The sequence below is a fragment of the Diadema antillarum genome, unplaced genomic scaffold (genome assembly GCF_040938485.1).
Source record: "Diadema antillarum isolate AM-2024a unplaced genomic scaffold, OU_Dant_1.0 scf00000086, whole genome shotgun sequence".
Classification (NCBI taxonomy): Eukaryota; Metazoa; Echinodermata; class Echinoidea; order Diadematoida; family Diadematidae; genus Diadema; species Diadema antillarum.
This window is the reverse complement of record NW_027270975.1, coordinates 3,403,023-3,430,958: the sequence shown is the minus strand read 5'-3', so window position 1 is coordinate 3,430,958 and position 27,936 is coordinate 3,403,023. Positions and strand designations below refer to the sequence as shown.

At 39.5% G+C, this 27,936-nt stretch overlaps 1 protein-coding gene across 1 annotated transcript; it reads right to left on the bottom strand.

The window, feature by feature from the left end:
- Window positions 1-478: 478 nt before the first annotated feature.
- LOC139717974 (ceramide glucosyltransferase-like) lies at window positions 479-26,526 on the bottom strand. The gene is made up of 9 exons (XM_071629457.1): window positions 26,098-26,526; window positions 16,888-17,026; window positions 13,119-13,221; window positions 10,644-10,745; window positions 9,879-9,991; window positions 8,730-8,908; window positions 4,978-5,064; window positions 2,067-2,256; window positions 479-1,105 (listed from the first exon to the last, which is right to left on the bottom strand). The coding sequence occupies exons 1-9, from the start codon at window positions 26,322-26,324 to the stop codon at window positions 944-946; spliced, it is 1,302 nt and encodes a 433-aa protein (XP_071485558.1). The 5' UTR covers window positions 26,325-26,526; the 3' UTR covers window positions 479-943.
- Between the last annotated feature and the right edge of the window lie 1,410 nt (window positions 26,527-27,936).

The window sequence follows — 27,936 nt, the reverse complement described above, 5'->3', positions numbered from 1 at the left end:
GACCCCTGCCTGTGACCTTTGACCTTGTGGTGACCATCCACTCCCCAAGGGACATCTACCATCCAAGTTTGGTCACAAACGGACCTATGGATCAAAAGTTATGACCCATAATAGAAACGCGCCATAAACACTTAACATTGGGCTCTAAAAGTTTGTTGACCCATGCTTGTGACTTTTGACCTTGTGGTGACCATCCACTCCCCAAGGGACATCTACCATCCAAGTTTGGTCACAGACGGACCCATGGATCAAAAGTTATGACCCATAATAGAAAAGCGCCATAAAAACTTAACATTGGGCTCTAAAAGTTTGTTGACCCATGCTTGTGACCTTTGACCTTGTGGTGACCATCCACTCTCCAAGAGACATCTACCATCCAAGTTTGGTCACAAACGGACCTATGGATCAAAAGTTATGACCAATAATAGAAACGCGCCATAAAAACTTAACATTGGGCCCTAAAGTTCATTTACCCCTGTCTTGTAGCTTTGACCTTTATAATATAATTAATGGTAAAATGTGAAACTTTGTGTGACCCCTCTTCCCTCAAAGTTTGATTGCAATTGAAGCCCAGAGTAAAGAGTTATTGAAGTTTTTGTAGCGTTACGGACAGACGACGGACGGACGGACGGACGGCCAACGGACGGACAGACGCCGCAGGCGATCCCTTAGTCTCCCCTCACCTCCGGTAGGCTCGACAAAAACCCTGTATTGCCAGTAAGAACAAAATGGGCGTTTTGACATGACACAAAATGTACATAGGCAAATCAATGAATATTGATAACAAACATGCATTTCTCCCAGGTTCTGGAAAAACCTCATTGAAAAATGTCAAGGGCTTACTGAAACAGATCAGACTAGTATTCTTCACAAAGACCAACCAGCAGAGTGTCCCACTGCAACCAAACACTTGATGTGGTCTACAGACATGACAATGCTCCTGTCAGCACTCTTCAAGATAACCTCCCCATCGCAGTCGATATGTGCCAGTCCGCCATGTGACATTCTGACTAAAGGCACCTTCCCAGAAGTAGAATATTGTCATGACCTCACGATACAGCCATGCAAGTGCATAATCCACTTTGGTGAAGTTGAGCGGCCCTCTCTGAACATTAGAAATTGAAATACAAACATTGACTCTGCTTGATTCCACACTGAAATAGGATATCTTACTGTAAATCATTTATTCATCTCAATACAGCATCCAACTTTTTATACACCTCATTGCAATTTTAACAATTGAATTATTAGAGTAAATAAAAAACATACACAATACTGTTTATAGAAAACTGAAATGATATTATGGCACACATTTTAACATCTGTATGAGTAAAAGAAAGAAAGAAAGTGAGATAAACCAATGAAGTGAAAGGAGAGACAAACACAAGAGTAAAAGTGAAAGAGAATTCAAAGGGGAGGGAAATAATGATAAAGAGGTAGTTGGTGTATTGTTTTCAAAATGTTGCTGTGGATGCTACATTCATCCAGAAGAGAGTCAAGCATGAATAAACGTCAATCTTACAATCAGTAGCAACAGAGAATAAAGCAAGGCCATGAGCTGGTCACTAAAATGTGGGCACGGGAAAAGAGCTAGTTAGTGTACTATATGTGTAAGGGCATCTCTCATGAAATCCTGGCTCAGTTTCCTTTCTTCACTTTTAATGTACAATTTATTCCATTCAGTATGGAGTATGATTAACTTCAATGTTATGCTAGATATCACTAGCACAGTACTGATATACCCAACATTAAAATCCTTTAAGGTCTGTCACAAGGATTCTAAACATGCAAACATGAGAAAGATCTTGACACATTATTCCACTGACACTGACATTTATCAGTGGGACATACCGGTATATCTCTACTCCTATAGGATGGCGAACCCAAAATCAAAATTTACAACTGATGTAAATGCCGGGATATTTATGTAGTATGCTAAGTTTCATACTCAAAATATGAAAGACCTATCTTGGTTTCACAATCTCATTCAAATGACTTAACAGAGCCAATGATCATACAGTGTAGTCCTACACCATCAATGCTGTGTCAGCACATATAGCACAAACCTGGAGGACTTTGAGTTGCATGTAGTCTAGAGCGAACCATTGCAGTATATGGCATATGAAGAAGATGATGGGATCCCAGCTGAAAAGATAGGAGGCTGCCCAGGAGGCAGCCACACCCAAGACGAGGCACTCCGTAAGGGGTTCTAGGATGAGGGTAGTTGGAACAGTAGATATGCGCACCATAGTCCACCTGCCATCACAAGGAAACATGGCAAATATTAATAGTATTATACTAAATGAAATATATCCATCTGACACCGAGGATTACATGACATTTGCTCCAGCGACAATTGTTCCCATGGAATATCTGCACCTGAAACCAAACATAAATTCCATCCACAAACATAACCCTAACCCTAACCCACTTACGACATGTTGTATAAAAAAGAAATAAACTTACAATTGGCTTTACCATCTGTTTTTCATAAGGAAACCTAGTGTCATCTTCATACAGAACACAGACATCTTTGAAGCCCTTATATGAATGTGTGTTGATTCATTGCACATATGTGACCCGCGACGACGGTTTCAGGCAAAAGTCGCAAGAGCAAATTCCCTTCTAAGCGGGTTACAAAGATTTTGACGATTATTTTTGTCGATTTTGGTTTTTTGCAGAAATAGAATCCTTGATATGTTTTCTACGTACACTAAATCTCATAGCATAATATTAAGTTTTTCCAAGCGAAAATGGAATTTTAAACACCCTATATTGGATCACACTCGTCAATTTCGATCTTCTTTCGAACGCCGCGCCAATGTGCCCAGTGTTGCTACGGCGTGGCGTGGCGTGTCGCGTGTGATTGGCTAGTGGGTTGCACACACATCCTTCTCAGCAGCTGCCCCACGCCTATGGAATCAGCTCCCTCAAAGTATCAGGGAATCACCATCTCTGTCAGTTTTCCAGAAGTCGTTGAAGACTTTCCTTTTCAATAACTAATTGATTCCTTATGTACTTTTTTTTTCTTTCTCTCCTTGTTTGTTGTATTGTATTTTTTCTATCTTTCTTTTAGATTTGTGAAGCGCTGTGATACATATGTACTATTTGTAAGAGCGCTATAGAAATACTAATATTGTATTGTATTTGTACATAGTCTGGCTTTCGGAGACACGTCTCGCAGCATTTTGGGAATGTTTTGTCCACGCGTGCAAGCTCCATTGTTGTTGCTACAACAGATACGCTCGCTCGCACAGTGTACGCTCTTAGCTTTTACTTTCCAAGCTTTTCTACCGCTATGTTCGACAGCGGAAGTGAAACAAAAAGCGAACAGCAACGCTAACTTCCAACGTGAAAAGAGATACATGAGGAACATGGTTTGAACCCATCAGAGTCGCAAATGGCCACACAAATGGTGCAACATGCGATCGAAAATTCACATTTCAATTGCAGCAAAATGACATAATCTTGTCAAAAGAAAACGTACAATATTCTCGAAAATGCGTGCTAGTGGTAAATAATTATGACAGAAGATTGACTCAAGAGACAGCAGAGGAGAGAAAAGGAGTGGTAATAAATGACCAATATAAATTCTAAACGTCAAGATTGCGCCAAACTAAGTAGTTGTGTGTGCGTGTGTGTTTTTTTAAATGATAAACACCATCGCACAGTGCACGACTTGAAAAAAAAAATAACAGGAGGCATGACCCTTGTCAGCTCTAACTGTTAGCAATTTTTTCTGCCTTCGAAAGGGTCCCCAATGATAAAAGTACAAATCAACCAAAATGAAAACACGATTTATAAAGATGTGGACACGAGTGCGCCACCCACTCCTGTTATGTGTACACACACTGGCGGGGCGTGTGGATGCCATTGGGTAATGCGTGCACCATACACACATACACCAGCAGGCTTGCAATTACCCTATCCGCCATCTTGAAAGACGAAGTTGTAAACAAACCCGAGCGAAACCCATTTGTGTTCGGCTCCGCACGCTGAGTTCCAAGAAAGGTGAGCGGGAAATTTGACTCTCTCAGTGAGCCAATCAGAAGGCGCTGTGGTTGCTAGAGGCGGAGCTTAATCTCGATTGGCACCATCGTACGGATGGGTGATTCTCACCTTGCATCAGTGCTCGGACATTGTCTTTGAGCAAGAGGTGAATCTTCAAAGCCCGTTTTCTCGCTATTTTGTCAGGTTTACAAATTAAGAAGTGCATTATATTTCGCTTTATATGCCCACTTACGGTATCGGAAAATACAAGTGTTTCATATCAATGCAAAGCTTAGGAAATGGGCAATGTGATTCAATGAAAAACTGGATTTTCAAAATTCCTGACTTTTGCCTGAAACCGTTGTCGCGGGTCACATATTTTCTATGACTATCATGAAAAATTATGATTTACTTTTCAGTTGGTGATGATACCACCAGTACCTCTAATACATGTACAAAATTATTACTACTATTACTACTACTACTACTACTACTATTACTACTACTACTACTACTTCTACTATTACTACTACCAACTACTACTACTACTACAACTATTACTACTACTATTACACTACTACTACTTCTACTACTACTACTACTACTACTACTACTACTACCAGGTACTACTACTACTACTACTGCTGCTGCTGCTGCTGCTGTATTGCTACTAGTGATGACAATAATGATAGACCTAATAAGAATGATATAACTGTACTTGACAGAGACAATGACATCTGGTATCAATCCTCTTAGTGTTTATAATTTGAAATATGGCCAGCAAGTTATGAAATTTATGAATTATGAACATTCCTTTCTACGTGTCAGCCCAAATACACTAAGGCCGAGACCAGAAAAGGTAAAAAAACATTTCTTTTTTTTTAAATTGGAATTTGTACTTTTTTTTCTCCTGATTGACATAACATGGTTTATACAGAAAGTCTCAATATTGTAACCGTGTACAATCACACATACATACAACCATACCTGACCATTCTTTTCCTGAATGACTTCAGGGATGAGCTGCCTGAATTTTGCATTGCAGGGAAGGGGCTCAATCTCTGTACATATCCACTGAAGAACAAAAAAACACACACACAAAAGAGAATGCTAAGGGGATGCCATATGAAGTTGATCTTGCTTTAATATCTTGCACAACATTTTCATTTATTAGTGAAAGTATGGACATAGGTCCCATTTCAAAACAAGAGACCTGGGGGTCTCGTTCACCTTCCATGCATTCTTGTACACTCTTACCTGAGAACAGTGGAAACTTGGGCCGGGGGGGGGGGGGGGGGGGGGGGGGGGGGGGGGGGCTGGGCAACTTTGAAAGCTGGGGGCATGGTGTCCATTTGCATATTCCATCACACTGGTAAAAATAATACCTGCTCAGGACACTGTACGTTATAAAATGATGGACTAAGTAGTTTGGAAAGAAAAAGACTTAAAGCTCTATCACTAAGTCCCAATTTGGACTCATCCCATCCCACTCCCCTGGGACCCAAGGGGGGGGGGGGGGGGGGTCACCCTGATTCTGCCATGAACAAACTTGAAACAACAGTAACCTGGGCAACTTTGAAAGCTGGGGGCATGGTGTCCATTTGCATATTCCATTACACTGGTAAAAACGATACCTGCTCAGGACACTGTACTTTATAAAATGATGGACTATGTAGTTTGGAAAGAAAAAGACTTAAAGCTCTATCACTAAGTCCCAATTTGGACTCATCCCATCCCACTCCCCTGGGACCCAAGGGTGGGTCACCCTGATTCTGCCATGAACAAACTTGAAACAACAGTCATCAATATACTGACTCATTGTATTAACTTAGCTCAATCACTTTTGGTTCTTGAGAAAATTGAAAGATTCCTTACTGGGGGTGGGTGGGCCCTCCTGGGGATCCCCAGGTGGGGCATGGTGCCCATTTGATGAAATTGAGATTCTATCCCCCTAGGGATGCTACCTACCAAGTTTGGTGAAGATTCGTCACAGGGTTTTCAAGAAGAGGATGAAAATGTACAAATTAGGCCCCATAAGGACCCCTGCCCAGCCACTCCCCTGGGTCCCAAGGGGGGCACCCCTACTTCCGCCATGAACAAACCTGAAACTTCAGTCATAAATGTACTACCTGGTAATTCATGGTATTAAAGGACAAGTCCACCTTCATATACATAAGGATTGAGAGAATGTAGCAATATTAGTAGAACACATTAGTGAGAGTTTGAGGAAAATTGGACAATCCGTTCAAAAGTTACGAATATTTTAGGTATCTGCACAGTCACTGCTGGAAGAGAAGACTACTACAGTGTATGATGTCACATGCGTACAACTATATAAGGAAAATAAAAAGAGAATTTCACAAAACTTTACTTTTTTAACAAAGTGCACAGTTCTTCGACTTGAACCTGACGTATGTTAAGGGTAATATTATTCCCCCTGCTTTCTGAAAGAGAGAAGTCGAGTGTTCTTTTGTTATGCGAGAAAAATGGAAATATGTTGAATTTTCTTTATTCTTTCTTTATATCGTTGTACTCATATGACATCACAAGCTATAGTAGTCTTTTCATCCAGCCGTGACTGAGCTGAAACTTCGAAAATTCATAACTTTTTAACGGATTGTCCGATTTTGCTCAAACTCTCACTGATGTGTTCTACTAATATTGCTGCATTCACTCAACCCACATGTCTATGAAGGTGCACTTGTCCTTTAACTTAGCTCTATCACTGTTGGTTCTAGAGAAGAAGATTTTTTAAGATTCTTTAATTTTGGGTGATTTGGGTCCCCTGGGGGCCCCCCAGGTGGGGCATGGTGCCCATTTGAAAAAAATTGAGATCCTATTCCTCTAGGGATGCTACATGTACCTGCCAAGTTTTGTGAAAATCGGTCATGGGGTTCTCAAGAAGATGAAAATGTGAAAAGTTTATGCACAACGCATGCCAGACGCCGGACGAAGAGCAATCGCAATACACGTATCAGTTAAGATAGCAAATCTTGCTGGAATGGCAACTTCTCATGGCAACAGCCAATCAGGAAGCTGGATTCTTGTCATTACCATGACTGCTGCCATTCCAGCAAGAGTCGCTATCATATCAACTTTTAATGAAATGGAAAAAAAAAAAATCTACATGTAGCTTGTTGGAGTCTCTGGTGTCCATTTAAAGTTTTGGGCTCATTGAGATTTTTAAGCAGTACTCTTGTAAGTAATGATTCTTAAAATCTTTATAAATGAATGCCTACTGGCCAAGAATATGTTCATCCTGTTTTTGTAACTTCATGACCACATCTTATGAAGTTTGATGAGTACCAAGGCTGGTATTTAAGATGCAGTGATCAAACCTTTGTATCAGACCATTCATGACATTTTGACTAGTACCAGCACTATTAATGAAATCCATAAAATATACACTAGTGCATGAGTACACAGTGGCACACAATATGTCTGAGTTTCCCTTTCCTCACCTACAAACACAGTGACAAAAAAGAAAAAAGAAATAAAGTAGCTGGTGCTAAACGTTGATTAATCCTAGACTTGTTATAATCAAACATCATTGGAAAGTGGAAGAAAGTTTTTCTCCAGCCAAATCATGAAGAGCAAGATGCAGCTTCAATTTCAAGTATGAAATTGCATTTTCTGTCATTTTGTCTCCTGAGGTGTTTCTATTCATGCGTGTGGCATGTGTTAGAATTCCATACATCACCATATGTTTCCTTGCGAGATTTTTAATGCCATGATCAATCTTACCTAGACAGGCTTTCACAGCTTATACTCTAGTACAAAGTGAAATATGAAAAAATGGATAAAACATCTCGAAAGCCCTCATTCAGCTCTGTGTATGCAGGGAAGATGAAAGCACATTTGGCTCCAGTCATCATGTGGAAAAGATCAGCCATTCAGCACTCTGATAGGCACAACTATCATTGTATGTATCTTATTTCAGAGTCACTGCTTTCAGAGACTGAGTTGATTCCTTTATTCTGAAGCTTTTTATTATTATTTTTTTAATACAAACCACATACCAAGCATGAACATGGCAAATGCAAAATGGCCAATTGTTTAACACGCAAATTGCATTATTTTGCAACTGAACATGAATGACTTATTCTACATTAGTTATCAGCTAGAAGACAGTTGGGCACTAGCAAATGTTATTCAGCACCTAAAAAGATTTTAGCTATAAATCCCATTGGTTGACAACTCATGATGTGACATGCAGTTAGAAGTACCACTGCATGCTGTCGATGTTGAATCGTATATGCAATTTTTGTCTTTCAAGTTTTGGATATTGCACTCTAACGTCACCCACTCATATGTACTCCCATGAAAAAATTGAGGCTCATGGCCAATTCACAGTTTTGTACCATCACACTCCTCTGATATCCTAATAAAATCAGACACACTTTTGCTGTGCACTCAATCATGTATTCACTGCCAACAAATTCAACAGATTGCTAAATTTGTGTATGGCTGCTGTACAATGATACAGTAGTACAGTTCTCATTGCATTCAAAATAACATTTTAGGTTGTGATCAGGATTGTGACTCAAATTTTGAAATTTTTACCTGGTTTGAACAGAAACGAAATGTTAGGCGTATTATTCATGTACATGTGCGGGTCAGCTCTATGCATTTCTTGTTGATGTAGTTTGTCAGTGAAAAGCACCAGAAATGACTAAAACTTTTCTTGGAGAGATGAATACATTCAAATAAAAAACAAATCTGATCTACTCACTACTCACCTTTTAAATGTAGCAATGCCCATGTAGTAATCTTCAGAGATGTACTTTGCAAACTGGCTCATTCCCCCTGCCTCTTCAAGAATTGATTTCCTGATGATATTTAGCATGCCAGAGACACAGTTCACTCCAGCCACACATGCTGTGATATACATCCTGGCATGAGCACCACCAAAATACACCTGAAAGAAACCAAAATTTAGATCAGTACTTTATGTGATAATTCATTACAGTACCTCATGTGCTCACATCATCATTCATGATTTTATGGGGTAATAGCTCTGTCTAAGGGATTCACTGAAAAAAAGAAATCAGATTCATTTAATACTGCTTTTGATGATTGAGGTGTTTCTGAGCAATCTGAAAATTCGTTTTGAACGCTAACATAATGTCAGATATATTTTCTAGTTTACTTATTAAATGAAATGAAATTTCACATAATGATATTTAAGCATATAAAACTAAAGTAAATCCTGTTCAAAAATATATGCAAAAATGTGAATCCGAGATTAATATTGTGAAAGTATTTGAAACTGGAAGTCCGATTTTATCATTTTTGCATTCACTTCTGACAAATGATACTGTTATGGTATAATTTTCAAGCATACTTTTTTATTCATTGGAATCTCAGATTACTGCAAAAACATTTTAAGTCAGGTAATTTTGATTCCTATTTTATCAATTTGCTTGCATATCCCCTTGTCTGCAGCAGTATGTATCATGCAACTTTTAGAGCTACTAAGTGGGGACGGCGAAAAGTAATTACCATTTGTACCATCACAGAAACATCTTCCTTCAAGAATGGCTGGTTATAATGCAATGATACATGAATCAACTGTCTTCCTATCTGTGGGACAGCTGCAGGTTTTTTTTTCAATACTTCAAATTCTTTATCTTTAATCTTTTTTATGTTTTTTTTTTTTTGTGGCAGCTTCAACATGGATCACAGGGAATAAGAAAGTCTTGAACCTCCTTGGGCTGGTAGAAGACATCAAGAAGTCCTTGTTTCGAAAAATAGTCATGAAGTATTCAGAAAGCAGAATCCCCCAAAGTTAGTTGTTAGATAATTTTAGGATTCTCTATCACAATTAAATAATGTTAATTGATCTCTAGAACAACCTGACATGAGTGAGAACATACTGTACCCCTTACCTTGTCTAATGTTGATGAAAATCCAGCCCTATCATGAACAAATGGTAGCCCATGTACCATGCCAACCTTTGGGGTCATCCTTGTTACCATTTCAGTCAGTGTGGTTGGTGAAACTGATGTACAAAATTGAAAAGAATAATCATCCATCATATCACACTATATACATTGTGTAAGTAGCAATACTTTTGCATGCATACATCATCTACAGTCTAACGTAAAAATTCTTTAAACATTTTGGCATGTTTAAATCAAACATGAGAAACATGACAAAACATTTCTGTCAAAGGATACAATACATACCAGGTGTCACTTTGCCAGTATAATTAATATATGCTGTTCTAGATACTCCTTGCTTGTGAAGTACGGGTGCACATTCCTTACATAATATCAAAAGATCACATTACAAGCTTCTAAAATCTTTAGGATACATGTACAATTTGTATATTCAAAGAAGAAAAATTCCTATCTCTTACTGCATTTACAATTTTTAATACCTGGGCACTTGCAATCATTGCTACAACAGGTTCTAGTGTGTGAGGATGTCAAAACAGGAACACAGGACCCTGGTGTACTGTACATATGCATGTAATACATCCCCCTCCCCTTGTCCAGGCTTAATGTACCACAATCTTCAGTCAAATTATATCAATGATGATAAAACCTTGTACACATTGCACCCTGGAGTAATCTCGTACCTGACAGCAATACATGGGTACTGTGATCACATCATTATTACAGCACCCTAGTTATATCAGGTTTACTTACTTGAAATACCACTGTCACTAATCATGATGATGTCATACTTGGATACTTTGTAGCCTGGTAGCATATTGTTCACCTTAGGGTTGATTCCTACCTTTGAACCACCTACATATGCAGGCAAAAGAAGGTCAAGTAAAGGAGGAAACTATGACAACACAGTATAAAAAAAGAAGTTTGCACAGTACAATGTATACCAACACTCAGTAATATTATACACAGCATTGAATAGCATGTGAATGTATATTTTACTGCATACTGGTGTTTACTGTCTCATCATTAAGAGATAAGTCTTATCAAAGAGCCAAATAGAAACAATTTCATTCACCTGCCATAAATCAACAGAGTACAATGTAATTTACACATTCCATTACAATAACAAAAAATGCATTTGAAAGCATCACAGAATAAATGAGATGTTGGTTTCAGATATGCCATGTTAAAAAAAAAAAAAAAAAAAAAATTCAACAAATCAGGTGCCAATCTAAACAGTTAGCTATGATTCAGGCAGTGAAGCTGCATGATATGAACACAAGATCTTGACTCTGTCGAGGTAAGTTGACGTGTATGAAACCAAATCAAAACCAGTACAAGGTTTGTGTTCACTCAAACGACTTATTTGTGTACTCTGCCCTGTCGGTGATTGTACATACATTATTGGTGATGAATGATGTGATTGACGTTGATCACAAGTTATCAAGAGTAAAGAATAGAGATCCATAAATACATGAACATAATTCGTCTACACTCGATAGTTGTGACCATGTAAAAAACCATGGACCTACTACACATGGACATACAATGTACCTCGCTCGTTAATTAATTCAAACACTTGTTTCAGTCAAAACATCATACATAGAATAGCATTCTAAAGATGCTTCCTGCTTTGATCTCATTGTGCACCACAGACAGCCAGCCTGGATTAGAAACAAGACGGCGCTTTGACGTATCTTTCGAAAGACTACACGCGCAGAAGAAAATAACTGCAGTTGTAGTATACATTAGGAAATCATCGCTCAGTTAATTATTCAATCAATGTATTTATTTAATCAATACTTTGGTCATTTCTCGTAATTTCTTTATTGTTGTTGTAGTCAGTTGTATTGTATTACATATGTATTTTCTCATTGCATTGTTATAGAAATTGTTGTAAAGCGCATAGAGACTTCAGTGTAACATGCGCTATATAAGCAGAATGTATTATTATTATTATTATTATCAATTTCATTTGCGAAATGCACATAGTTTACAAGAGAAAGCAAGTATTTCGGCAGGATGGTTGTAATTTGTAATCTAATTTTCCCCACTTTTTTGCATTGTTTCAGAGTAAACATGGACAATTTGTCATGATTTGAGGTTTGCTGCTCCCCATCATTGTTGACTTTTCAAAGGCAGTAAGCCTTAAAAGGCACCTCAGCGTAATAAAACCAAAATGAGGGAAATAGTTCTTATGTCAGTGACGATGTACGATTACACAATCCTCATTGTCCAAACATCTGAATGTACTCATCAAGATGCACATAATTGGGTGGCGGTGATGCAGGTCGGATCAAAGAATTACAATAAAGACCTCTTTTAATAGTCCATGTGAATAGTAGGTCCATGAAAAAAATTATAGTGCTTGGATATGCAATGCATTTCAATTTGAACTTCACAATTCTTTTTTGGTGAGATAATGAGAAACCTCTCATGAAATATGAAAGAGCATGTAATTCCCCTGAGAGGGATTCAATGTTTATTTGATGAAAATTGGTTTTGAAAAGTCTGAGATATCCAAAACAGAGCAATCCTAATAAAAGGTGGGACTCACATTTTACCCACCTTTTATTAGGATCACTTTGTTTTACTTTATTTTTGGATGTCTCAGCCATTCCAAATTGAATTGTCATCTAATAAACTTTGAATTCCTCTAGAATGGTATGCTCTGTATTATTTCATAAGTGGTTTCTTGGTATCTCACAAATATTCAAAAGCTAAATCCTCATCTCCATCAATACTAAACCATCCCTTCAATGCCACTCTTCATAATTAGAGGCTTAATAGGGCCATAGCCTTCCTGCTGAACTGGGTCAATTGATCAATATCTCAATGAGATATCCTGCATGATATAAAGAACACATAAAATGCTCTGCTAGTGACTTCTAGCTGGTCTATTCTGCAAAACATTAGGTATAGAGGACTCACATTATAACGAAGTCCTCGGGACTGGCAGTTTTCTTCGTTATATCAAGATTTCTTTATAATTGAACAAGTAAACAATAATAAAACACAGAGCCGATAATTTTGAGACCTGGATTTTCATTTCGTTGTAACCAGAATTTCGTTATAACCATGTTCGTTATAACGGAAGTGCAATGTATTGACTACATTCTCAGATGGTGACCTGTAGTTCAAATTCAACACAGGTCAGCTTACAGTAGTACACTTAAGTCTAAACTAACAATTCTGTTTCTGATGACTAGAAACAGGATGTACACTTGCCTAGAAACAGTCTTGCATCAATGTGAGGGTATTTTTCCATAAGTGGCTCCACAACTTTTATTGCTGGGTCCCCTTCATCTTGGATGCAGATGAGAAGTTCATACTGCTTGCATGAAAAGGAAAACAAAAAACAGCATGGATTACAGCATACAATATTGATTGATTTGTGTGTGTGTGTGTGTGTGTGTGTTTGAACATTCCCAATGTGTTGATACTACGTATTCCTGGCAACTGCAATGTGCTGCAGGATTTTCAAAAGGGTACGTAAATATTCTGTGATGGCAACTTTGGGAAAATAACAAAATCATAACAAAACTCATTCTCATTACAGTGCCGAGCTGGGGAGTACTATCTTAGGGCCATAATGCACTACAGTGAAACCCCGTTATAACGAGTTCGGTTATAATGAGGAACCGCTTATAACGAGGTGATCGCATTGGTCCCGTTTTCCTTTGCGTGTAAACCTATGGCAGAACGACTCGGTTATAACAAGTTCGGTTATAACGAGATTCCGGTTATAACGAGGACAATTTCAGAGCATCACGATAAAGAAAAACATAAGCAACCTGATCGGATATAACGAGGTTCAATTTTTAGACTAAATTGCCGCTTTCAAACACGCGACAAACAAAACACTGACAACCGAATTCACGCTATCCACGCCTTTTTCCCGTTTTGCAGAGAACCGTTCCTTCCATGTTTTCTTCTTAATCACGCGATAAGACACAGGAATGCCTTCCGATGTTCCTACTAAATCATTAAACATAATCATTCGATTTTTTTTTTTCGCGAGACACGCGTGCGTGATATTAGGGCAGAACACAGCGCAACGAGAAAAAAAAAGAAAAAGATAATGCACTCAAAAACTTTTCATGTAGCGACACTTGTGGCCAAAAATGGACAATTGGAATGCGTGTGCAACTCATCATTATATCCTTTCCATTTTTAGTTCCAACTTCCAGGTCTTTTGCTGGTTAGCAAATATGAGTGTCGATGATTAAAGCCGAAATAATCAATGAAATCATCGCGATCTCGCCAGGTGATAGTAGCGTAAAAATAGTTGAATAACGCATGTTAACCTACTTAATCGGTGTTCAGAAAAAGAAACAAACGCATTTATTAATTTGAAAAGATCTGGATTTGTTCATTATCATTCAACAAATGATAATTTAAATATGAGTGTGTATGATTAAAGCCGAAATAATTAATGAAATCATCGCGATCTCGCCGGGTGACAGTAGCGTAAAAATAGTTGAATAACGTAAGTTAACCTATTTAATCGGTGTTCAGAAAAAGAAACAAACGCATTTATTGACTTGAATAGATCTGGATTTGTTCATCATCATTTAACAAATAATACTTTAAATATGAGTGTGTATATTAAAGCCGAAATAATTAATGAAATCATCGCGATCTCGCCGGGAGACAGTATAGCGTAAAATAGTTGAATAACGCATGTTAATCTACTTAATCGGTCTTCGGAAAAAGAAACAAACGCATTTAACAGTTCAAGGATGTACAACACGCGAAGAGATTTTCGAAAGAAAATAAAGAACGCATTTTTAATCCCTTCGGACGCAACGATCATACATCGTATAAAATTACGGCCGAAAATGATTCATGAAATTATCGAATTCCCGTTGGGCACCAACAGCGTAAAATACCTCGCAAGTTAACAGTAAACAACGCATGTATTGTACTCTAAAATCATCGCGATCTCGCCAGGTGACATTAGCGTAAAAAATGGTTGAATAACGCATGTTAACCTAAATCAGAAAAAGAAACAAACGCAAATTTATTAGTTTTAATAGATCTTGGTTTGTTCATTATCACAATTTTAACACTGCATTTCACAATGAAGATTTTTCTTTCTTTCAGAATGGTCTACGAGGTACAGATTTGCGTAAAAAGGATCTTAACCTTCCACCTTCAATCCTGTCGCATATTTTTCAAGAATGGATGTACAAAACGCGAAGAGATTTTTGGAAGAAAATAGAGAACGTATTTTTAATCCCTTCGAGCGCAACGATCATATACATGTATTGTACAAGATTACAGTTGGAATGATTCATGAAATCATCATTCCCGCTGGGCACCAACAGCGTAAAAATACCTCGCAAGTTACGGAAAACAATGCCTGTAATATTTGCGCTGGTATTAGAAAAAATTAACGAACAAGAACTACAATAAAGAATTAACTCATTTCAACCCTACTTTTTCGTCTAATTCACAAATAATTTCCCTTTATTATATCTCAATAATGATGATCCATAGTTGTGTAATAACAAAGTAAAGATTGTTCTACAGTCTGATTGATAGGTACAATGTATATGATTTCGTGCTTATGTTTTTCTTTGTTTTTGATGCGTACGGTTATAACGAGGTACGGGTAATAACGAGGTAATATCGCCGGTCCCACGGACCTCGTTATAACGGGGTTTCACTGTATTCCCACAGCAACACATTTTCTGCTACTCTCAGAAATTGTGTCGAACACATCCTCATATGAAGTCAAATGTGTGCCAAAATTCATTTGAATTGCATCAAAAATTGATAAATTCTATCTTCTTATCATAGCTTGGGGGCCGTAATGTGATGTTTCCATGGCAACATACATTCTGCTACTCTTTAAAAATATGTCTCCCACAACTTTACACCACAATCAACATGTGTGCCAAAATTCTTCAGAATCGCTTACAAACTGAAGAACTTAAATCTGTGCACAGGAAAATTATTTCAAGAATCTACAAAACCAGATGTACAGTGTATAACACAATTGACACAATATGAGAGTCTTTCAAAGAGACATGACAGTCTGCATCAAATTGCTACTCATTACTTGCCTGTATGACCACATCATTCGCCCAAAGTCTCTCTTCAATGTCAGTTCAAAACAAATTTGGTATGAACTTGATGCAAAGTTGTACAGGGCAAATTTTCAAGAGTAGTGAAAAGTACATTACCATGGCAACAGAGCAGTATTGCCTAAAAAGCCCTGTAGATTAAAATTCTCTTCCAGTTTGCAGGTTATTCACACATGGTAATTGTGATGTAAACTTATGCAAGACATATTGCGAGAGTAACAGAAAGTATGTTGCCATGGTAACAGCACATTTAGTTACTATTGATTACTTATGGCAGTGTACCAGTACAGACATGTTAGGCTGGGGTATTAGTCACCTTCATTGATATTTCTAGTCTCATTTTATTTCATTTCATTACAGCTCATTCACAAAATAAAGCCACAATTGCACCAAAGATCATCATCTCCCTGGGTCAAAGCCTCACACTATGGCATTTTAATCACACAATTGGGATACCATATTCCTGTTTTAAATTGAATCCAACTTGTACTTGACTACAAGTACATCTAAAATGTTGAATTAGAAATATATGTATGCCTTTCAAGGGTTGTGAACATAAATAAACTCAGGCTCTCATCATGTATTGGTATTTGATTTATTAAATGTATTCTTTTTTATAGATAGACACTACACATTTCTAGTCTTCACAAGCATGAGTCTTTTGGAGGTTAGACTGAGAGTATTAGATGTGTAAGTACTGTGACAGTCTCACCCTCAATTGTTATAAGCCTTCAACATGACACAGAAGAAGTAAGAGTTTACAACAACCAGAAGGACAGGTTGCTAAAAGCCCTGGAGGTCCAAATGACCACTCCCTGATACATTACGTCTCTGCTAAAATGGGTCTGATCATGTCTACAATGGTATACATTTGTACATTGCATAAGGTTTCTTTTGCCACCCACCCTGGGATAATCAAGTTGGAAGTAACTTTCTAGATTGGAAGGAAGGTTGACATCAGTGCCACACAGGGGCTTGAGGATGGAAATTCCTGGCAGCTCATCCCGCAGCACATTGGTCGGTTTCCTGAACATGAACAGCTTCCTGTATTTCAGAGAATGCATGACAAGATAGATATGTTAGATGTAAACAGCTGTAATGAGAAAAATCCCTGTTTGGGTAGTGGAGGGACACAAAGACAATTTTTACAAAACCTCACGCCCTGTTGCATAAAAGTTAAGATCAAACCTACAACATATTAAAGTCAGAACATCAAACATACAATGTTAGTCTGTGAATACTCAATTTTGATTGGCTGATATCTGACACAGTATGTTTGATTTTCTGACTTTTTGTTATGTCTGATTACATCTTCTCATGCAACAGGGCCCTGCCCTAGCCTATGTATTAGGCCAAGTAAAAAAAGAAAGTAGTTTCTCGTCCGGGTTTTTTGAGCAAGGCGATGAGGGAGGTCCTTACTATTTGATATCTTACTATTTTTTCGAGGATTGTCAAAATGAAAGTAACATGTGTTTCTCGTCCGGTAATTTTGAGAAAGGTAACGAGAGAGGGCTTTACTATTTTCTATATCCAATTTATGAAGACTCTGGTATGCGGTAGCTGTGTTATGAGAGACCAGGTCCCAAGTGTATGTCTTACCAGCACTCTGTGCATTTTCAAACAAATAGATATAAATATGTACCATACTTGAAATGAAACTTCATGCATGCAGAAATACATTTGCTTTTCCTTTCCACTACAGATGTCAAGGGAAAATGACCATCTTGATACTGGTACATGTATTTAGTGTTGTAATGGCATTTCTGATACCAGTGTACTTGCAATTCTGATGTATTGTGCTATTAATTGAAACAGGTATAAAACACTCTATCAACAAATGTACGACTGAAATAAATTCCATGATATTCAAAAGACTGCTTTATTTATCATTGGTGTTTGTGACTTTTTGTGTCCACACAGCTGCGCTGTAAGCCTATCTGCATCTCTTCACAGTACAATTGTAGCACATTCAACCGGAAACTGGCCGGTACATGGATGTCAAAATGATACTAATATGGCATTATAGCATTAAACATTTAAAGATGTTTCTTCATGTTCTAAAAAGACATTTGATAATCACTCATCATTTGGATGATGAATGATTCAATCACACTTCAGGTGATAGGCCTACGACTCACGGCCGTGTCTATGAATTTACATCGTAAAGAAAAGTATCCCGCAGAAATACAAGACAAACCAGAATCCGTGGAAAAGTTATTCATTTTGTAGATACACCCATTTAATGATTCTACATTTGCTGGAAAAGCGCATTCATATTCTCTTCAAAATAGAATACAAACTAGTATATCGCTGTCAGATGCAACGTTTGTACAGAGCAGTGTTTGGGCCTCTACACATTCGAATGTGTTCATGCGTGCGTGCAGATAGCTGAAAGACCAGGGGGATGGGACCAAAGACGCTTAACTAATAAGACACGAATCGATAAAAAGCTAAGATTATAATTTTTAAATCTTTTTAAGATAACAAAAATACCACTACCTTTGGAAATGAATGATGTTCCTAGGTGTACTGAGTTTGTACTTAGCTCTCTTTTGTATCGTCATGTAGGGTAGCCATTTTGTGTCCATTGTTATCGCGCGCCTTCGTATCTTGTTATCTCTACTACTTCAGTATCTTTGGATGGGACCCTGACAGCTACAGACACGCATACGCGGCCGGCACGGCCAGCCACTGCACTGGCACCGTACCTTCCGACACTGCACACACATGCACATAGTCACAATGACATGAAAATGTATACATACAAACTCGATACAATCCTCACAAGCATTTGCACAGTACAATTCATCCGCTTAAAATATGAGAAACGGGGAAAAATACGAACAATGCGCGAAATATGCGTGGAATATCAGCGATTGTTCGAAAAAAATGTTGCCGCTATCGCGTTCACGACGTACCGAGTGCGCTGTACATATACATCACACAGCCAGCCCAGGCCCGCCGCGCGCCCATCCAACTACAGTTCGAAGCTTCTTGCCGAGCTCGCATTGCAGTGGTGAAATGCATGCGTTATATTACATACGCACTACATAAGCTACAGCTGTGCTAAGTAGAGGACGCAAGGCGTATTTAGCAATGAGAAATCACGATTGGCGGCCGAAAAAATAGTACATAAATATCAAAAAAAGTCAATGCGGCAACTGAAATTCGATGCGGGCGGGGAGCGGGCTGGGACGAGAATTATGAATTTCTTGGTATTTTCAGCGCCATTTTGAAAATAGTAAATAGTAAAAAAATCGATGCGGCGGCCAAAATCGATGCGCGCGAGGACGAGAAACTGGTTTCTTTTTTTACTTGGCCTTATGTATACTCTACACGTGACAATTGTGCTACAATTTAATTTGTTTGTACAGGAAGCAGTGCATTGTTAACTTGGCATACAAATTTATTGCAGCACATGTGTTCATAAACAGGATGTAACATGCAATGTAACATTTACTGTATGGTACCTAACTATCTAGTTTAGTCTACCCTCTATCAAAGTCACACTTTATTATTACCTCTGCCAAGGAGCTGTATGTCTTTGCCAGAGCTGGTTTCTTTGTCTATTTGCAAAATAACTAAAAAAGTTGTGAACAGATTTGGATGAAATTTACAGGTACAGGTGATAATGACACAAGAAAAAGATTTATCACCTTTTAATAACCATCCAGATCACAATCTGGATTCAGTGATTTGTTTTTTTAATTCTTTGAATGATTCTTTAAAATTATTGGAAAGTAGGATACACAAGAGGGAATTCAAGCTGCTCGTATTTCAGGTGCACTTACTGTACATGCACTGCTGAGTGCCCACTCCAGGCACAGACAGCAGAAAGCTCAGGTCGAGACACTAGAAAGGGTCTTTATCATTGGGAAAAAGTTGTAAGGACCACTTAATAGCATACAGGCTGTAGGTGATCTATACGCTACAAGGCTGCATATGGGTGGAAATGAGCTGCTTGGTAGAGGTCTATATGCTCTCTGAGTGCTTTACTAGTTTCTAACTGGACTGGAAAATGGAAAGTTCTCTAGCTTTAGCCAAAACACGCTAGCACAAGGCTGTGGATGTTCATATTCACTATCTCGTACGTGGTGGCAGGGTGGCGGTATTTGACATGAAATACAAATGTATGCTTCACAAAATGCATTATTTTTAATTTGAATAAATAAAGATTTAGGTCATATTGTAAGTCATGACAGGTAAACTTTGGTTCCTCCAAAAGTCCTTTACTGCCTAAATAAACAAATTTTCTTGGTTGTGTCAAATATATTACACTGTAAACCACCATGATATCTTCACACTTTGACTGTGTGAAATAAGTGGTTTGGAAACTACACAATTGTACATATACATTCGCTAGCCAATCATGGCTTGTGCTATAGCACCAAAGACATGCCTGTGGCATACAGGCTTTCTGTTGACTATCAAGGGTCGTCTGGATTTGTGAGTAAATTTTAAGTTTCTGACCCTGTTTTGTGTGCATAAGTCGTGCCTCTACATTAATGTAGCTGTAGCAGCACACTGAGTCATGCTTTCACTTTCTCACTTTACTATTCCAAGAATCAATTTTTTTTCGTCCACCCATATCCACTCATGGTCACACTACTTAGTACAAGCACCATTTTATGACCGCTCTGGTCCACTGCATTGCGAACACTCATCTATCTGAAATTCTTCGCGACCAACGTAATTACACCTCCAGTCACTCCTCCGGTCACCATAGCAATGTAAGATGGACATCCTTTCCAACCAGTCTCCTTCCTTCGCTCCGTGTCTTAAAGAATTTTCACACGCCTGTTACAACTATTCATTCAGAAAATTCAATAATTCACACTCACACCCTCATTGACCAGCTTTTGATGTGAAAGCACGGAAACGTCAAGTTGCTAACTCACCCAACGTCGTCTAAATCCAAACATCGGACTCACAAACTTCCCTAGATCTCTCAATCGATCTATCCCTCTGTGCCTGTAAATTCCATCTCTAATATCGCCATCTCATGGACCATTCATCATTGTGCCACTGTAAAGTACCTTATTTGCCAGAATTATTTGTGTCACAATGTATGTTCATGTGTGTCACCTACATACGGCAGAAGTGCAATAATTGAACTTTCAATTGGAGGATCATTTCCAGTAACATCAGTGACTACAGATGCAGCCCAAAAGCGCGGAGTATTTTATCATGTATTAGAAATGAGTGCTGAGTAGATGGATAAATTATCTACAATTTACTTGTGTATTTGACATCCTATTACGAAATCCCTTCATAGCTATTGGCGTGGCACTGGCACCAAGGTTTGACCTCCCATGCCAAGGTTTGACAGTGTAGATTTGTCATACAATTTACTGTATACGCTATAATTTTCGCGTACATAAATTTTCGCGAATTGCCGCTGTCACACATTTTCGCGAGTGGTTAAATTCGCGATTGGGGGACCAGAGAAAATATGAAGTGGCAAAGAAAGTGTGAATTTTCAACTTAATAGCATATAAGAATGATACTAGTTATACACTGCATGAAAAAGACTTGGCAAACTCTGCGAACTAGTAAGTTAGAATTCAACATTTTTGAAGTGGTTAAGTCCATCGTGCTAGATTTCTGACGAGTGGTCCCCTTGCGATAATGGATTGGCTCTCTACAGTATTCGTAAGTAGACGTGGACGTGCGTAAACAAGCTTTAGTCAGTATGGTCTGTTCGGTAAGCCGTGACATGTATTGGTATTCTAGTACTGAAATGTTCGTATCATCAAGGCAAGGGATTATTTTGGAAGGTAATATTTTCGCGTGTTGTTAATTTCGCGAATAGCTCCCGACTCGTGAAATTCGCGAAAATAAAACCCCCGCGAAATATATAGCCTATACAGTACATGTGTACATCAAAGCAAAGCTGGGCATTTTCTCTACAACTTTGCTCATTATCCACAAAATTAACAGACATAGATTTGAAAAACAGAACGCTTTCCCAAAGCTTGACAAGATCTACTTTGCTTTACCTTTACCCTTACCCGAGATTCTGGAAGAATGCTGATTGTTACAGCAGACAGGCTTCCAGTTTCTGCTCTTGGGAAGTTGTGATTTTAGTTTAACACTCCTTTCTATCCTTTTCATTTCTTTTGGTGTTATTTTCTGTCTGTTTCTGGCTAGGGTTAGGGTTAGGGTGTCTCACTACTGGTCTATTGACTCCATTGGTTGCAAACAATTTATTTTAAATAAACAGTAACTGCAGGATACCATCCACAAACTTAAGGTCCGGTCCCGGACATGTTTTTACGTGCTTTGCCTATTGGAGCGCGGGTAACGAGTTGCGGGCCCCTTTCTTAGCGCACAACTATATTCTGCATCGTTCGCGTTTGAGGACGATAGCTGCAAATTTCCAGTATCGATCAGTGAACTTGTGGTTCTACTGGAATCTTCAGCATTTTTCCTGTATGTGAGTGGGATTTCATAGAATTTCAGTGATAAAACGTGAGTCAAACATGCATAAACGTTAACTATGACATCGTCATGGGTGACTCAACCATCATACTTAGTACATAGACTGACGGTATTTTTCTCTTCACGTTGGGCTTCTTATCTGAAGTGAATAGGACATCAGGGTCATCTTGATCTTGATCTTGATGGTGTACGTTGATCAGCCCTGGTAGAGCAACACTCAACTTTGGTTCATAGGTCATGGTAGAAGGGACATTACTCAAAATGTTTGAATAATGTATCTTTAAATGAACGTGGATCAGCTATATTGGTTATTGCTTGTGGTAAGGAATTCCAGTATCTGGTGGTTCTTGGGAAGAATGAGTGTAGATGGAGATCAGTTCTGGAAGTAGGGAGCTTGATTTGAAGAGGCTTCCAACTCCTGGTCCTTCTAAGTGGTTCAGGGTTGAATTCACCATGTCTTTCGAAGGGCAAATCAACCAGGCCATAGATTATTTTATGCATGGATATGATACTGTTCATGTGACGCCTATGTTCCAGGGTAGGTAGTTTGATATTCTGGAGCATAGTTGTTACAGAGCTTCCATAATTGTAATCGTTGGTTATGAAACGGGCAGCTTTCCTTTGTATAGCCTCTACTTTTTGGATAAGCCTCAAAGTGTGCGGGTCCCAAACAGGGCTACAGTACTCCAGGTGAGGGCGGACTAAACTCTTATATGCTTGTACTTTGACATTAAGAGGGGCTCTATGGAGGTTACGCCGTAGAAATCCGAGCATACTGCTTGCTTTGTTGGTGATGTTGTCAATATGTGTATTCCATTTTAGATCCGATGACAGGGTTATTCCCAAGTACTTGTGTTGTGACACCTCTGCAAGGCGATGGCCGTAGAGTGTATATGAAGTTGGGATAATGGTACGCCTTTTTGTGAAGTGGATCATCTGGCATTTTGGCAATTTAAATGACATTAGCCACGTTTTCGCCCACTTTTCTAGGCGCTGGAGGTCATTTTGGAGAACAACACTATCTGACGGTGAGCGGATTTCATGGTATAGAATACAGTCATCGGCATAAAGACATACTTTGGACTCAATTCCAGATGGAAGATCATTGATGTATATTAGGAATAATAGGGGTCCAAGGACTGTCCCCTGTGGGACACCTGAAGTTACCTGAGCAGGACTGGACTTTGCCCCTTCGATAACTACTGATTGCTCTCGTTTTGTAAGAAATGCGGATATCCACTTGTGCAGACTCCCTGTGATTCCATAGTGGGTGATCTTCTTCAATAATCTACGGTGTGGCACAGTGTCAAAAGCTCTAGCGAAATCCAGTAAGATAGCATCCACTTGCTTGACACTTGGGTTATCACAGGCATCCGAGATGCTTTGGATGGTGGTAATCAGTTGGGTTTCACAGGATCTTTTGGATCTAAATCCGTGTTGATAATCAGATAAAACATTGTGGTCCTCAAGATGATTTATAACATGACTATATACTATATGTTCCAGAATTTTACAGCAGACTGATGTCAGTGATATCGGTCTGTAATTTGTTGGATCTGAGCGCTTCCCATGTTTAAATACTGGGGTGATGTTGGCCCTCAGCCATCCGCTGGGAAGTGTACCTCTTTGGATGCTAGTATTATACAATTTTGTGAGTATGGGTGTTAATTCTGGAGCACACTGTTTCAGCACGAAGGGTAGAATTCCGTCAGGACCAGGGGCCTTGTGTGGTGATAATCCCTCTAGTAGCTTCAAGACTCCATCAGGATTGATCAGGAGAGTTGTGATGGGTGGTAGATTCGCACCTCTTAGTCCAGGGATGGGTCCACGGCCTTCTTTTGTGAATACTGATTGGTATTCTTTATTCAGTAGTTCAGCTTTGCCAGCAGGGTGTGTGACCAGATTCTTTCCTTTTTGCAAGGCAGGGATTCCGCAACGATTGCCACGTTTGGTTTTGATATACGACCAGAATTTCTTAGGGTTGGAACGCAGTGACTCATAGATGGTGTTCGACATATACTGTGCTTCTGCCTTGCGAAGAGCCTTACGGACATCTGATCTCAATGTTCTGTAACGTTTCCAATTGACGAGAAGATCTGTTCTTTTAGCTGTATGGAAAGCTCTTTCCTTTCTGCGGATGAGGCGTTTAAGTTGAGAGTTCATCCAGGGGAGATTATATCTTGAAGAAGATAGTTTGGAAGGTATGTATTTGTCAGTGATATTCTGAATAAATTTTTCGAGGCTTTGCCAGCTTTCCTCAATGGAGTTAACTTCACAGTTTTGGATGAAGAGATCTTGAAAGTTTTTGATATCCTGCTTCATACTGGTAACATCTGCCTTGTGGTAAAGGTAGACCTTGTGTCTGGTATGGCGTTGTGGAGAATGGTCCACATCCGCTTCTGCAAGGAGGATGGAGTGGTCACATAAACCAGGGGCTGTGAGAAGTGGCACAAAGATGTCTGGGTTGGAGACTAAAAATAGCTGAAGAATGTTTGATACATGATGCACTTCTGTCTGATGAACATGGTTGACTTCTTTAGCCATTTGGTGCAGTGAAAAGTCATTGATGATGTCCAACAGGGAGGTGGATATGTCTCTGGGATACGTGCAGGCATTTGCAGATTTCCGACACATACTGTCCCAGTCTATATCAGGGATGTTAAAGTCACCCCCCAACCAAATAGTAGGGTTTTTAGAGAAATCAATCTTTTCGAGTGAGGCACGCAGCTGTTGCAATGGTTCAGTACCAGAGCTTGGGGGTCGATAGAAGACTCCAATATAAATTGGCTTCCTATTAAATATCTGTATTTTTATCCAGAGGATTTCAGCATCTACATTCAGCTCTTCGATTTCGATGGCGATTAGGTCATTTCTGACCGCAATCAAGACTCCACCACCTTTCCCCGCTCTCCTGTCTTTTCTGTAAGCAGTGTAGTCAGCGGGAAGAAACTCACTTGTGTTGATACTAGGTGTCAACCAGGTTTCAGTCATGATGATAATGTGTGGTTTGTGAGTAATCAGGCTTTCATGTAAAATACATGACTTATTGACTACACTCTGACAATTTAAATGTAATTAAATGTATGGTCACCTCCCCCCCCCCCAAACAGGGGGGGGGGGGGGGGGGCTGACCAGAAGTTTACATCATGTCCCAACATCAAATAAGCCTGCCGTGAAGAGAAAGATACCATTGGTCTATGTATGGAAATAGGAATACAACAAATTTAATTCAGATTGCATAAACTGACCATCCTGTGGATAGAGTCTAACCCTATAATACGCTATATCACATGGAACTCCTCAGGCTAAGGATTGAATCCTAATTTTAATGACCCTCTATCTTCTTCGTCTTCAACTTACTGGGCATCTGAATCAGTCTTGGTAATTCAGGTGATTGCCTACACTACGCTGTAATTTATGCTACATCACACAGCTAATTTCTGGCAAGAGTTGCTATCCTATCAACTTTTTTGATGAAATGGGGCCCTGGTCTGCACTACTGCACTGCATGCCTGCATAGATTGTTAATTTATACTGTTTAGTGTTACAGGTTTTACTCGTTAGTGGATTGTTACAGACAGTGTTAGGCTACACTAAAGTTAGTCTAGTAAAGTAGGAGGTAGTACAGAACTCAGAAGTAGGCCTACATCATTGTACATTGTACATGTACTTACGCATAGAGTATGCCGATAAGGTGGAATGTCAATAGAAGCATTTCGATGAACATGAAGACGATTGCCAAGCCCGTGATGAGGTAGCACCAATATGACATGTCCGGGAAATAGACCATAATGGTAGGTGAGTAGAAGGCAAGCTTCGACGAAGATGTCCGCAAAAGAACTGGAATTCCTATTTTACCACTGGCACTACTGCTGATGGGACAATCGCCGCTCAACAACATGGCGATGACATATTCCGTACCATGTCCATGAAATCAGGCGTTCTGCAGAGTTCTTCGGAAGAATCCAGCCTGGATATTTGTAACACACTGTGGGTAATCTTTCAGGCTATGATTATAACTATGCTTGGGTGATGCTATTCGACCTGAAAATGGTAATTTTACAATACATTCTACAGGTGACTTGGGGTAGTGGTGAGCCAATATTGACTGTAGCTAATCTGCATTTACTGAAGCCAGCTCCTGACTCGCGTATGTATCGCGACGCCGTGCCCGGTCCGTAAAAACTTTACACCGTTACGTACTACGCGCTGTTGGTTCTGCTGGGTGAGGCTGTGTCCGTCGCGTGCGAGCGAGCACTACAGTCCCCATCCCAGTGCGGTAGGAGCTCACATGATCACTCATTCACCAAGTATCACATTCGCAACAGCATACAAATACTAGTACGAGAGGATCTACGAGTAGATCGATGTTTTTCATCGCATCACGCATACCGGACGTGTTAGTACACAGCTCCTAGAGTACGGTATAACTCACGTAGGTAAGGCACGATACCACCTATGATCACCAAAATCGCTCCACTTTAATAGGGGCGGGCGGGACGCGTTTTTTTAAAGACGGCGCAGATTGGGGCTCGGCGCGTGTTAAACCTGTGGGAAAAACGTTGGGTTAGGGTTTTTGGTTAGGGTTAGGGTTAGGGTTAGGGTTAGGGTTAGGGTTGGGGTTAGGGTTAGGGTTAGGGTTAGGGTGTGATGGTTAGGGTTAGGATTAGGATTAGGGTTAGGTTTAGGGATAGGGTCCCCAATAGATTTTTAGGGTCCCCAATCTGCGCCGTCTAAAAAAAACACGCCGGGCGGGACACTCGTCCGTCCAATAACAGCAACAACAAAAAGAAGGAAAAAGAAGAAGAAGAACAACAACATTAACAAGAACAACACAGGGGCGGATCCAGGAATTCCGTGAAGAGGGGGCCCGTTTACAAAATTAAAGGGTGGTGCACGCACCCCTCCACCCAGTTTTTCTTTTTATTTCTTTTGTTTCAACAAAAAAAAAAAATAAAGGGGGGGGGGGGCGTGCGCCGGTTGCGGTCCTCCCTGGATCCGCCCCTGCAACAACATCAACAACAAAGAGAAGAAAAAGAACAACAACAACATCAACAACAACAACATCAACAACAACAAACAAAAACGAACAACAAACAATGAAGAAGAAAAAACCAAACAAACACGTAACAACAAAACAGACACAAAGTAATACCAGGACAGCAACAATGTACTCGGGCGCAAACACTATGTAAGGCACCTGTACAAGCGGGAGTAGGGCCTACTAATTAAAGTACTACGTGTATTAAGTACACAGCTTGTCGAATAATTGTGATATACTTTCTTTGATATGCACAGCGTCAAAAAAAAAAAAGCCCCCCCCCCCCCCCGGGGGGGGGGGGGAATCTACCCCCTCGGCCTCGACAATTTTCCACGACCATTCCGCCCCCGCCATTTTTTTTTTTTTTTTGACCGCGCCGCGCCACGTCGTATGACACCATTTTCGTGAAAATCAGGCATACCGTTACGACGCTGCATGAACGGCTTTACACATGTTCGTTAGACCGAAAATG